Source organism: Scyliorhinus canicula, chromosome 14 (genome assembly GCF_902713615.1).
Source record: "Scyliorhinus canicula chromosome 14, sScyCan1.1, whole genome shotgun sequence".
Lineage (NCBI taxonomy): Eukaryota > Metazoa > Chordata > Chondrichthyes > Carcharhiniformes > Scyliorhinidae > Scyliorhinus > Scyliorhinus canicula.
In genome coordinates, this window is record NC_052159.1 from 120405353 (window position 1) to 120419444 (window position 14092).

General features: G+C 54.5%; 1 protein-coding gene across 5 annotated transcripts in view; it reads left to right on the plus strand.

Moving 5' to 3' along the window:
* Positions 1-14092, plus strand: part of uggt2 (UDP-glucose glycoprotein glucosyltransferase 2) — a 625263-nt gene that overhangs the window by 349946 nt on the left and 261225 nt on the right. For all 5 annotated transcript variants that reach the window (XM_038817830.1, XM_038817832.1, XM_038817829.1 and 2 more), the window contains one exon: positions 4569-4654. In XM_038817830.1, the coding sequence (XP_038673758.1) occupies positions 4569-4654 (86 nt within the window). The remainder of the gene's footprint in view (positions 1-4568; positions 4655-14092) is intronic.

The window sequence follows — 14092 nt, forward strand, 5'->3', positions numbered from 1 at the left end:
CCCTCCCCCTCCAGAATGTCTTGTACCCGCTCCAAGACATTCTTGACCCTCACACCGGGGAGGCAACATACCATCCTGGAGTCTCATTGCGGCCACAAAAATGCCTGTCTATTCCCCTTACAATTGAATCCCCTATAACTATTACACTGTCACAGTTATTACTCCTCTCCTCTGCAGCAGAACCAACCGTGGTGCCACGAGTTTGGCTGTTGTAGTTTTCCCCTGAGAGGCCATTCCCCTCAACAGTATCCAAAGCTGTATATCTGTTCTGCAGGGGAATGGCCACAGGAGATTCCTGCACTACCTGCCTCGCTCTCTTGCTCTCTCTGGTGGTCACCCATTCCCTTCCTGCCTGCGGAGTCTGAGCCTGCCGTGTGACCACCTTTCTATACGTGCTATCCACGATACTCTCCAACTCGCGGATGCTCCACATTGTCTCCAGCCGCCGCTTCATCTCTGAAACCCGAGCTTCCAGGAGCTGTAACTGGAGACATTTCCTGCACACATGCTGACCTCACTCAGCCTTGAGAAAATTAAGTTTGCCCTGCAGATGGCAGCTGTTTAGTCTTCGGGGAAAACTAAACTGTTAGCAGATACAATAAAAGGGGGGAGGGTTACGGAATGAGGGGGGTAGGGGGAGTTTGTTTAGTTGAGGCGGGATCAGCGAGAGGTGATGGAGGGACTTGGGAATTGTGTGTATAAGCTATGTTGGTGAGCTGTGGCTGTTGGTTAGGGGGTGTAACGCACTGAATTATGTTTACATTTGTATTTGTATCTTTTGTTGTTATAAAGTCATAAATCTTTTAATAAAATGTTTGTTTAAAAAAAAAAAAATTTAATCCTGACAAATGCAAAGCATTGTGGATTGAATGGGTTGAATGGAATAGCATTTTCACAGGAATATTTCAAAAATGATTTGGTAGATTCATCACTGCCAATGTCTAGATAATGTGCCAAAACAAATAAAGATGCCAAATTAATATATCACAGAATAATGCAGTGCTGTTCTAATTCTGCTGATGTCATAAAATGCTGTCAGGTTATGTTTTCAGTATTATACTTTCCGTATTAAATTTAAAAATAACACTACGAACTAATACGCAGCCATCAGAGAAAAGAAGAAAAACATCTCATTGTTGTGGACAAAAGTTAGAAAATCTCGGGCGGGATTCTCCGACCCCTCGCCAGGGGCGGCTTGAATCCCGCTCTGACGCTGGCAGCCGAATTCTCCGGCGCCAGTTTTTGGGCGGGGATCGCATCACGCCGGTCGGGGGCCCATTGGCAGCGGCATGGTCCATCCCGGAGGGACCTGGCTTATCAGCCATCTAGCGGGGTCCTCGGGGGGCGCAGGGGTATCCGGCCTCGGGACGGTGGCCTGGCCCAGGATCGGGGCCCACTGTTCTGCGGCAGGCCTCTGCCGTGGGGGCACTCTTTCCCTCCGTACCGGCCTCTGTAGGGCTCTGCCATGGCCGGCGCAGAGAAGAAACCCCCTGCAAATGCACAGGAAACATGCCGGCAGTTCTGTGCATGCGGCAACTCGTACCGGCCGGCAGCGGCCCTTTGCCGCCGGTTGGCGTGGTGCCAACCCCTCCAGCGCCGGCCTAGCTCACGGAAGTGCGGAGGATTCCGCAACTTCCAGGCGACCCGACACCGGAGTGGTTTGCACTGCTCATTGCGCCAGTATGGGCCGCACCACCAATTGCGGGAGAATCCCGCCCCCCTCACGTTTTTACCTTGTAAGAGATCTCACAATGAGAATTAAGAAAGATCAATAATTACAGCTTGTCTGTTAGCAAATGGCCGTACATGATTTTCTGCTGCGCATCTGCTTGATTTTGTGGGTTCCTAATCTATTGTTATGTGAGAGTACCTTTAAGAAATGGATGTTTAAGCAATGTACCTTTAAGAAACGAAGCAGCTCATATTACTGAAGTGATGTCAGAGTGTGGGTGGAGCTGGGTTTTTAGCTCAGCCATTTTGCAGTGTTGAGAGAGAGCAGCTGAAAAGTGCCTGGCTGGTTTGCTGTGAGCTGTTTGAAAGGAAAAGCCAGTTTTGAGGAAAAGAGCTTGGGTGTGTCTGTGTTTGCAGTGAGCTGGATCTGCTGTGATATCTGCCAGGAATGACTATCTCTGAATCATTTGGGTGCTTTAAACTCAGAATAGTAATGTCTTTAACCTGATGTGTTTCTGTTTAAAGGTGTTAAGTCGTTTGGAGGTTTGAAGGAACATTTTGAGGGATTATTTAGTGTTGTATTATTTTCGGGGTTATCTTTGAAGTAAGGGGTGGTAAATGATCCAATGTTTATTTAAAAAGGTTAAGTTGAATTCATGGAATAAACATTGTTTTGTGTTTAAAAACTCACGTGTCCACAATTGTACTACCACACCTGGGGAACAAGCCGTGTGCTTCAAAAGCAACAATACATTAAAGGGGGAGGTTGGTTGAACTCCATGACCCATTTTGGGGTTCTGGAAACGCCGCTCCCATAACAGTATGTTCATCCCTGGCTGGGTCGTTTACCTAAATATCAGAAAGCAAACTGGAGTGCAGCCACGTTGTTTGTAATATCAGTAAATGATCTGGAGCAAATTGTAGATGGTCTGATTAACAAGTTTGCAGACGACATTAAGATAGGAGGAGGCGCAGATAGTAAAGAGGACTGTCAGAGAATGCAGCAGAATATAGATAGATTGGAGAAATGGGCAGAGAAATGGCAGATGGAGTTCAATCTGGACAAATGCAAGGTGATGCATTTTGGAAGATCACATTCAGGTGTGAATTATTCAGTAAATGTCAGAACCCTCAGGAGCATTGACATACGGAAGGATCTGGGTGTTCAGGTCCATAATTCCATGAAAGTGGCAATGCAGGTGGGTAGGATGGTCAAGACTGCATACGGCATGCTTGCCTTCAACAGCTGGGGCATTGAGGACAAGAGTTGGAAGTTGTCTAAAACTTTAGTTGGGCCACATTTGGAATATTGCGTGCAGTTCTGGCCGCCACATTACCAGGAGGACATGGATGCTTTGGAGAGAGTGCAAAGAGGGTTTACCAGGATGTTGCCTGGTCTGATGGGTGTTACTTCTGAGGAGAGGTTGGATAAACTCAGATTGTTTTCGTTGGAAAGACAGAGGGGAGATCTGATTGACGTCCGCAACGTTACGAGAGCTATACACAGGATGGAAAGTGCAGACGACACTAAGACCGGGGCTGTTTAGCATACTGGGCTAAATCGCTGGCTTTTGACAGTAACTTAATTGAAGCCTACTTGTGACAATAAGCGATTTTCATTTAGGGGCTGGTTTAGCTCACTGAGCTAAATCGCTGGCTTTTAAAGCAGATCAAGCAGTCCAGCAGCACGGTTCGATTCCCGTACCAGCCTCCCCGGACAGGCGCCGGAATGTGGCGACTAGGGGCTTTTCACAGTAACTTAATTGAAGCCTACTCGTGACAATAAGCGATCATTTTCATTTTATTTCAATTGCAAGGGGGCACAGGTTCATGGTGAGAGAGGGAAAGTTTAGGGGAGATGTGCAGGAAAAGATTTTCACACAGTGTAGTGGGTGCCTGGAGCACGTTGCCAGGGGTGGTGGTGGAAGCAGACGCAATAGCAATGTTGAAAAGATATCATGATAGACAAATAAACAGGCGAGGAATGGAGGGATAACGATCATTTGGGCAATAAGTAGTAGGTCTAAATAAGGAATCTGGATGTGCGCAAGCTTGGTAGGCTGAAGGGCCTGTTCCTGTGCTGTAATGCTTTTTGATCTTTGCTTTTGTACGTCTTCTCAGGCCTGCAGCAACACTCCCGGCTCACAGGATCTTATGACAATCTAGTTGGAGAACAGCAATCATTCGCCTTTTTTTAGGATTGCCACATTAGGCGTAACTCTCCTGCACTTCATTGAAGTAGTGCCATGGGATCTTCATATGAACTTGTTTAACCTGAAGTGAATGCAGTGAAAAATTTAACTGGACTCGATTGCCAAACAGCATAATGATTGTTGTGAGAATTGAATTATTGTTGTAGAGTTTACGAAGATAACCAATGCATTGGCAGATAAAGAGAAGACCATTTTATGTGATATTCTTATGATTTTTTTGCAAGAAAGAAAAATTAAGCCATTGGCTCCTTGTTCTTTGTGAAATTATCTGATTTGTGTGCATGCATTCATTGTTGTGCAATATTGGGCAGCACGGTGGCCTAGTGGTTAGCACAACTGCCTCACGGCGCTGAGGTCCCAGGTTCGATCCCGGCTCTGGGTCACTGTCCGTGTGGAGTTTGCACATTCTCCCCGTGTCTGCATGGGTTTCGCCCCCACAACCCAAAAACGTGCAAGCTAGGTGGATTGGCCATGCTAAATTGCCCCTTAATTGGAAAAATGATTGGGTACACTAAATTTATTTTAAAAAAAGAAAAAGAAAAAAAAAATAGTTGTGCAATATTTTAATGTTGTTATTGGTTTGGACAACAAAAGCAGTTTTAGCTACTACGTAAACTCAAAAACATTCATCCTTTATTGTTTAAAGACCTCTACTAATTTTATTCTTCCTTTTTCTGACCACAGGTCCTATTTATTGACCCTGCTCATGAAGTTGCAGTTGAGCTGGTAAAATTGGCTGAGCTGTTCTATCACCACAATATTCCTCTTAGGTACTGGTTGAGTAATGGTATTTTCTTCTTTTATGATGATCCATTCATGTTATTGAATGTTAGTGAGCAGATTGAGAAGCATTTAAAGGTTCAGTAAAAGGTTCATGTAGAAATAACCTATTGAAATTAATGAAGAAACTCAGTGTTCATGCATTTATATTTGAAAATATTCAATTTCTTACTGGCAGCAATAAAGAACTAGCTGAATAGATTTTCTGTATTTCTGTTTATAAGATGAAGGCAGAAATAGAGAAGAAACATGACATAGATTTTATAATAGTGAATGCACAAAACAAGGAGCCTGGAAGTTCAGTATGCATCTCATTATCTGCTCTGATGACTGATTCTTGGTGGGCCCCAGCGATTCTGCGGCCTGGATGGGCCGATTTTTCGCCAGCATGGTTCTGACCTTTTAAAAATCGTGTTCCCGGCATGTTCGAGGGACCCCCCCACCCTCCCACTCCCTCCCCCCCCCCCAGCTGCGGGGCTGGTTGCTGGACGACAGGGGTTACCTGTTGCCGTCGTGGCTGATAAAGCCTGTACGGAGGCCACAGACCGACGCAGAGAACCACTACAATGCTGCCCATTGTGCAACCAGTGGTGTTGTCGAGAGGCGCTTCGGGGTCCTGAAGCTGTGCTTCAGATGGGCCCTCCAGTCCGAAGCAAGGAGGCTCCGCCGCACGTTGTGGTCTGCTGCACCCTCCACAATATCGCCCAGCAGAGGGGCGATGTGCTCTAGGAGGATGAGGAGCAAGGGCAGGCCTCGTCAGACAAGCACGGTAGCATTGTGGATAGCACAATTGCTTCACAGCTCCAGGGTCCCATGTTCGATTCCGGCTTGGGTCACTGTCTGTGCGGAGTCGGCACATCCTCCCCCTGTGTGCGTGGGTTTCCTCCGGGTGCTCCGGTTTCCTCCCACAGTCCAAAGATGTGCAGGTTAGGTGGATTGGCCATGATAAATTGCCCATAGTGTCCAAAATTGCCCTAGTATTGGGTGGGGTTACTGGGTTATGGGGATAGGGTGGCGGTGTTGACCTTGGGAAGGGTGCTCTTTCCAAGAGCCGGTGCAGACTCGATGGGCCAAATGGCCTCCTTCTGCACTGTAAATTCTATAAGGAGAATGAGGGGCCTGGGGCAATGGGCAGGATATGGGGTTGGCAAGGCACAGGAGGCTGCCCAATGGTAGCGCCAGGACCAGCGTGCACGGGATACATTAGTCGACACACATTTCACCACCTAGCGGGGAGGGGGGTTGCTCAGCAGGGGCACGGACACCACAGTACCACACCCCTTCACTGCCGAAAACACTCACCTCCCACACCACCGAACACACTCACCTCCCACACGACCAAACACACTCACCTCCCACACCACCGAACACACTCACCTCCCACACCACCGAACCACCATCACCTCCCACACCACCGAACACACTCACCTCCCACACCACCGAACCACCATCACCTCCCCCACCACCGAACCACCATCACCTCCCCCACCACCGAACCACCATCACCTCCCACACAACCGAACACACTCACCTCCCACACCACAGAACCACCCTCACCTCCCACACCACCGAACACACTCACCTCCCACACCACCGAACAACCATCACTTCCCCCACCACCGAACACACTCACCTCCCACACCACCGACCACCCTCACCTCCCACACCACCGAACCACCCTCACCTCCCACACCACCGAACACACTCACCTCCCCCACCACCGAACACACTCACCTCCCACACCACCGAACACCATCACCTCCCACACCACCGAACCACCCTCGCCTCCCACACCACCAAACCACCATCACCTCCCCCACCACCGACCACCCTCACCTCCCACACCACCGAACCACCCTCACCTCCCACACCACCAACCACCCTCACCTCCCACACCACCGAACCACCATCACCTCCCACACCACCGACCACCCTCACCTCCCACACCACCGACCACCCTCACCTCCCACACCACCGAACACACTCACCTCCCACACCACCGAACACAATCACCTCCCCCACCACCGAACACACTCACCTCCCACACCACCGACCACCCTCACCTCCCACACCACCGAACCACCATCACCTCCCACACCACCGAACAACCATCACTTCCCACACCACCGAACACACTCACCTCCCACACCACCGAACACACCCACCTCCCACACCACCGAACACGCTCACCTCCCACACCACCAACCACCCTCACCTCCCCCACCACCGAACCACCATCACCTCCCACACCACCGAACACCCTCACCTCCCACACCACCAAACACACTCACCTCCCACACCACCGAACAACCATCACCTCCCACACCACCGAACACCCTCACCTCCCACACCACCGAACACACTCACCTCCCACACCACCGAACCACCCTCACCTCCCACACCACCTCCCACACTCACCTCCCACACCACCGAACAACCATCACCTCCCACACCACCTCCCACACTCACCTCCCACACCACCTCCCACCCTCACCTCCCACACCACCGAACACCCTCACCTCCCACACCACCGAACACCCTCACCTCCCACACCACCGAACAACCATCACCTCCCACACCACCGAACACCCTCACCTCCCACACCACCGACCACCCTCACCTCCCACACCACCGAACACACTCACCTCCCACACCACCGAACCACCCTCACCTCCCACACCACCGAACACACTCACCTCCCCCACCACCGAACACCCTCACCTCCCACACCACCGAACCACCCTCACCTCCCACACCACCGAACACACTCACCTCACACACCACCGAACACACTCACCTCCCACACCACCGAACACACTCACCTCCCACACCACCGAACAACCATCACCTCCCCCACCACCGACCACCCTCACCTCCCACACCACCGACCACCCTCACCTCCCACACCACCGAACCACCCTCACCTCCCACACCACCGAACACACTCACCTCCCACACCACTGACCATCCTCACCTCCAACACCACCGACCACCCTCACCTCCCACACCACCGAACCACCCTCACCTCCCACACCACCGAACACCCTCACCTCCCACACCACCGAACCACCATCACCTCCCACACCACCTCCCACACTCACCTCCCACACCACCGAACAACCATCACCTCCCACACCACCTCCCACACTCACCTCCCACACCACCTCCCACCCTCACCTCCCACACCACCGAACACCCTCACCTCCCACACCACCGAACACCCTCACCTCCCACACCACCGAACAACCATCACCTCCCACACCACCGAACACCCTCACCTCCCACACCACCGACCACCCTCACCTCCCACACCACCGAACACACTCACCTCCCACACCACCGAACCACCCTCACCTCCCACACCACCGAACACACTCACCTCCCCCACCACCGAACACCCTCACCTCCCACACCACCGAACACCCTCACCTCCCACACCACCGAACACACTCACCTCCCACACCACCGAACACACTCCCTCCCACACCACCGAACACACTCACCTCCCACACCATCGAACACACTCACCTCACACACCGAACACACTCCCTCCCACATCACTGAACACACTCACCTCCCACACGACCAAACACACTCACCTCCCACACCACCGAACACACTCACCTCCCACACCACCGAACAACCATCACCTCCCCCACCACCGACCACCCTCACCTCCCACACCACCGACCACCCTCACCTCCCACACCACCGAACCACCCTCACCTCCCACACCACCGAACACACTCACCTCCCAGACCACCGAACAACCATCACCTCCCCCACCACCGACCACCCTCACCTCCCACACCACCGAACACACTCACCTCCCACACCACCGACCACCCTCACCTCACACACCACCGAACACACTCACCTCCCACACCACCGAACACACTCACCTCCCACACCACCGAACACACTCCCTCCCACATCACCAAACACACTCACCTCCCACACCACCGAACACACTCCCTCCCACACCATCTTCCACACCCACCTTCCACACCATCGAACCACCCGCATGCAGAGTGGACAGCCAGAGACTTTTCCTCAGGGCGGAACTGTCTGTCACGATGGGACTTGGTTTTAAGGTGATTGGCGGAAGGTATAGTGGAGATATCAGAGGTAGATTCTTTACACAGAGAGTGGTGGGTGTGTGGAATGCACTGCCAGCAGAGATGGTGGAGTGAGAATCATTAGGGACATTTAAGCGACTCTTAGACAGGCACGTGGACAGCAGTAAATTGAAGGGGTGTAGGTTACATTGACCTTCGATTAGGATAAATGGTCGGCACAACATCGTGGGCCGAAGGGACTGTGCTGTACTGTTCTATGCACACCCCCCTTCATTATATATACCTGCCGCACCAAGAGCCGGGGGGCACTGGGTTGGCAGTGACAGGGGTCTGGTCCATTGGATAGAGGATGATGACAGCCCGCTCTCCAATGAGCTCCATGCTCTACGACGTTAGACAATGGCTGACTCATGCCCACAGTAGCACCTTCCACTTGGGTGATCCCTGAATGCGGGATGGCCAGTCCATAACACGGTCCTGTCGAATAGCTGGGGATGGTTGGGGGAGGTGTGGGGTGGGTGGCTGCACGGTCTACCCTCTGGGCCTCACTCCTCCACCATCCCTTACTCCCAGTGGCCATCACTCCCCGCCCCATCCATACACCCATCAGACAGAGCAGGTTTCAATGGTGTTAACAGGTGTTTAATGTGAAGAGGTATATATGGCCTGTGCCCCAGCCCCTATAGCTAAACTGTGCCCTGCACCCGTGCCAACTTAACTGATGTCTAACTTTCTGGCCTTACGGGCCCCACCGTCTTTGTGGTTCCCCAGACGGTACAGCAGGAGTGGAAGCAGTGCGCTGCGACTAGGGTCCCCGTTGCCGCACGTCTCCTGTGGCGCCCGGCTGGATGGGACCGAGTGCTCGAGCATCCCGGCTGGCATGGTGCCACCCTGATCTGCCCGCTGCCCACCAGATGCACCAGGGACAGGAGGAAGGGGGGGGGGGGGGGGGGGGTGGGAGTCCAAGGTGCTGCGGTGTTCCTCAACTTCCCCTGCAGGAGTCACCGGGTGAGGGGGGTTGGGGTGTGGGGTAAGGGGTGGCCTCACATATGGCGTGAGGACCCGCAAGGCAGGTACGGAGTCGCAATTCCTGGCGCGCCGCCGACCTCCGCATCGACGACCTCCCTCTCCTCCGGACCGCCAAAAATGTCTAGTGCTCTCTACTCGGGCACGGTGAGGGGATGCAGGACTTGTGGTCACCCTCAGGTCTTCTCCCGCTCCCAGCAGTTATGCGCGGACTTGTCCTGGAGGGGGGGGGGAGGGGCGGAGGGCGGCAAACACAATCAGCAACAGTTTTAGACGGCCTGGCTCATGCAGCACAGGGGTTGGTCTCCAATGGCATTGGTGCCCAGGGCACACGGCCATTACAGCTGGCATGGGTGGGTGCAGCCATGTGGATCGGGGGGGGGGGGGGGGTCCGACCATCCCCCTGGGGGGTGCGGGGGGGGGGGGTTGGGGGATCACATGCGTGTGGAGGGTAGTGTGGTTGCTGCCAGGGGCACAGTGCTGGGTACTCGCCTTGGTTCCCCTGAGAAGGCCATGCAGTTTTCCCCTGCACTGGTGTGCAGTCCGGCCCACCACCCTGACGGCGCTGACAGTGCCTGCCACCGCTGCCCAGGCACAGCAAACGATGGCACCTGCTGACCTCTGTCCCAGCCCGTGGTACAACACCAGGCCCCTCTCGTCCATGGCCTCCAGTTTGGCAACTCGGAATCGCAGCGCTGCCCTCCTTGCAGCCATCTTGCCTGCGACGCTGTGTGTATGAGGGGGACAATGATTAAGTGAAGCCGTGGTGTTGCATCAATCATGGAACTGGCGAATCAGCTACCAGTCCTTTAACAGAGTCGGGTGTTTCACGATCCGACCATGCTCACCCCTTGGGAGCGACTGAATCACTCCACCTGGGGATCCGATCACGCCGTCGTGAAACTGCACCGTTTTCACAACGGCGTCAACCTAGTCTCAGGAACGGAGAATCCAGCCTAAGATATTAGGGAAAAAACAACTTGGACTGGGGCCGGAGTTCTCCGGCCGTTCCGCACATGCGTGGAAATACACCGGCCGATCTTCGCCGGCTGGAGCTGCGGGGACCACTCCGGCGCCACCTAGCCCTCGAAGAATGTGAGAATTCCTCAGTTTCGGGGGCCGTTGACGCCGGAGTCGTTGGCGCGGTTTTCACGCCGGCATGGGGACATAGCTTCATTATTAGCGAATCCCGCCCCTGGATTCTCCATTTGGGAGACAGTGGGCGGAATTCTCAGTTTCTGAGACTCTGGTCTGGATTCGCCGCTTGCAGACGCTGAAATCGTGAAACGCGATTGGGCGGAGAATAGCTTCGGATGCCGAAATCGGGGAAGGTGCTGTTTTCACAGCAAATCGGGATGCTCCCGCACCCCGAAAATGGTGTAGACGTGTCGCTCGCTGCGCGAGGTTAAAGTACAGTAGGCATATCATTAGCAGGCCTGATATCCGATGCTCCGTGACGTCCGCGATTCACCGCCTCCGATGGAGTGATTGTGTCGTTCACTTGTGGTTTTAAAACTCGTGAACCTGGCATCCTGGCTGCTAAGCAAGAGAGAGGAGGTAGGAAATGGCATGGAGTGAGTGCTGGCTGCTGGCCCGGACACCAGCCATGCTGGCTGCGGCGAGGGGGTGGTACCCTGCCAGGGCCAGGGGAGGAGAGGGGGAGGGCGGTCCTCTCAGTCACCGAGTGGGGTCCTGTCCGGGATTTTGCAGACATTGGTGCACAGATGCATTTGCGCCATCACGGAGGCCCTATATGCACATGCGGACCAGTACATACAGTTCCATGTGGTCCCTGCCCACCAAGATACCCGGGCAGCGGGATTCGCTGCCGTTGCTGGGATGCCCCGGTCCAGGGGTCATCAACGGGATGCATGTCGCCCTGTGGGCACCGGCGGATAACAAGCTGCTGTACACCACCAGAAAGGGGTTCCATTCTATAAACATACAACTGGTCTGTGATCAACAGATGCCCGTCTGCACCCGATACCCAGGTAGTGTACACGACTCCTTCATCTTGGCACACTCGAGGATCCCCAACATGTTCGAGGGCCACCAGCCTGGCTGGGGGATTGGCTGCTGGGAGATAGAGGTTACCCGTTGAGGTCATAGCTGATGATAGCTATCCGGACGTCACTGACAGACGCAGAGACCCGCTGCAACAATGCCCTTACAGTGACCAGTGGTATGGTCAAGCGGTCCTTTGGCCTCCTCAAGATGCGCTTCAGGTGCCTGGACTACTCTGGAGGGGCCCTCCAGTACGAGGCTGAGAGGGTCGCCCGCATTGTGGTGGCCTGCTGCATCCTTCACAAGATAGCACAGCAAAGGGGGGAAGTGCTGGAGTTGGAGGATGAGGAGGAGGGAGGGAGACAATAAGCAGGATATGGGGCCCGGGCAATGCCTCCCGTGCCTGCCGTGCAGGGCCAACGTGCACCCTCAACGTGACACGGTTCACCAATTAGGGGGGGAGGGGGGTTGCTGGCCATTGACACCATCATCCCAGACCCACACCCCTTCACCTCCCACACCACCAAAACACCCACATGCACAACCCCTCCGTGACACATACTTGCGCCGCGACAAGCTGGTGGCAATCTGGTCCATGGGATGGAGGATGATGACAACCCATTTTACAATGAGCTCTGGTGCTCCATATGGTATGACATCGTCTGACACATGCCCACAGTAGCACCTTCCACCTGGGTGATCACTGCATGCGTGCTGGCCAGTCCATCACACGGCCACGTTGAATCCCTGGGGTTGGGTGCTCAAGATGGTTGGAGCAGGGGGGAGGGGGAAGAGGACGGTCCACCCACCGGGCCTGCACTGGTTCCCCACCCCCCACTCCCCTCCAACCGTCACTACCAGCCCACCCCCACACCATCAGACAGAGCAACGAGGCAGATTACAACGGTGTTAACAGGTGTTTATTGTGGTGAAATATATACAGTCTGTGCCCGAACCCCAATGACTGAACTGTGCCCTGCACCCATGCATACCTAACTGGTGTCTAACTTTCTGGCCTTCTGGGCCCTAACACGAAGCCTAAGAGGTTCCCCAAATGGTACAGCAGGAGTGGAGGCAGCCTCTGGCGCACATCTCCAGGGGCGACCCGGCCTGGATGAGCCAGTCCGCTGCTCGGGTGTCCGAGTGCAGGTGGTGGGGGGGGGGGGGGGGGGGTGTCCTCCAGCTCGGTGACCTCCAGCTCGGTGACCTCCCTTTCCTCCGGGCCGCCGTCCATCTCCGGTGCCCTATCCTCGGGCACAGTGAGGGGCTGCAGGTCTGGTACTCCACCTCCACTTCTCCTGTAGGGGGGGCAAACACAAACAATGGTTGTTAGACGTTCTAACGCATGCAGCCCAGGGGTTGGGTGGATGATGGCATCAGTGGCCAAGGCACCCGGCCATTGTGGCTGGCATCTGGGGCAGGGTGGGTATTCGGCGGTCCCCCATGGGGGAGGGGCTGGGTTGTGGGTGGGTGGGGTTAGTGCCATGGGCACAGCGCTGCCTACTCACCCTGGCAGCCCTGAGGAGGTCGTGCAGTCTCTTCATGCACTGGATGGCATTCTGAACAATGTTGCCCATGGCGCCCAGGCACGGAGAACGGTGGAGCCTTTCCTCCTGGGCCAGGGTACAGGGTTACCCGCCTCTCCTCCCCGACATCCAGGAGGCTGTCCAGCTCAGCGGCTCTGAACCATGGAGCTGCTGTCCTTCCAGCCATCCTGTTGACTGGGACGGTGTGTGTGGGGGAATGGGATGGATCGTTTAAATGTGGTTGCGGAGTGTGAACCTCATGTGCGCCAATCATGGAACTGGCAAATCCGGCGCCATTTTGCACGGAACTGGTTGCGTTCCACGTGTCGATGGTGCCTAGGCCATTCAGTGAATCGGTGCAGCTGTTGTGCCCTTTTTCCTGTCATAAAACACCATTATTTCCACGCCGACATCAGCACTTAATCTCAAAATCGAAGAATCCAGTCCGAAGTGTTGACGCCAACGGAGAATCTTTTACGACAGAAAAATCGGCACCACACCTGGACTGTTGCCGTTGCCGGCGCCGCGTGGAACACAGTTTATTCCTACGAAAAGCGGTGCGGGATTGGCAGTGGTTGACACTCGGGAGGCTGACCGGCTGCAGCTGCTCACGCCCCACATACACACAAATGAAAGCCAAAAAGATGGGATAGATTGTGCTTGGGCGCCCATACAGTTGATGGGTTGTCTGGGGCCATAGGGCACCCAGAAGGTTGCCACAGTGGGGTCACCTATACGACCCAGGGCGCCAGGTTTAAAGCGGCTGTCAGTGGTATGCGCAGCCGCATGGCTG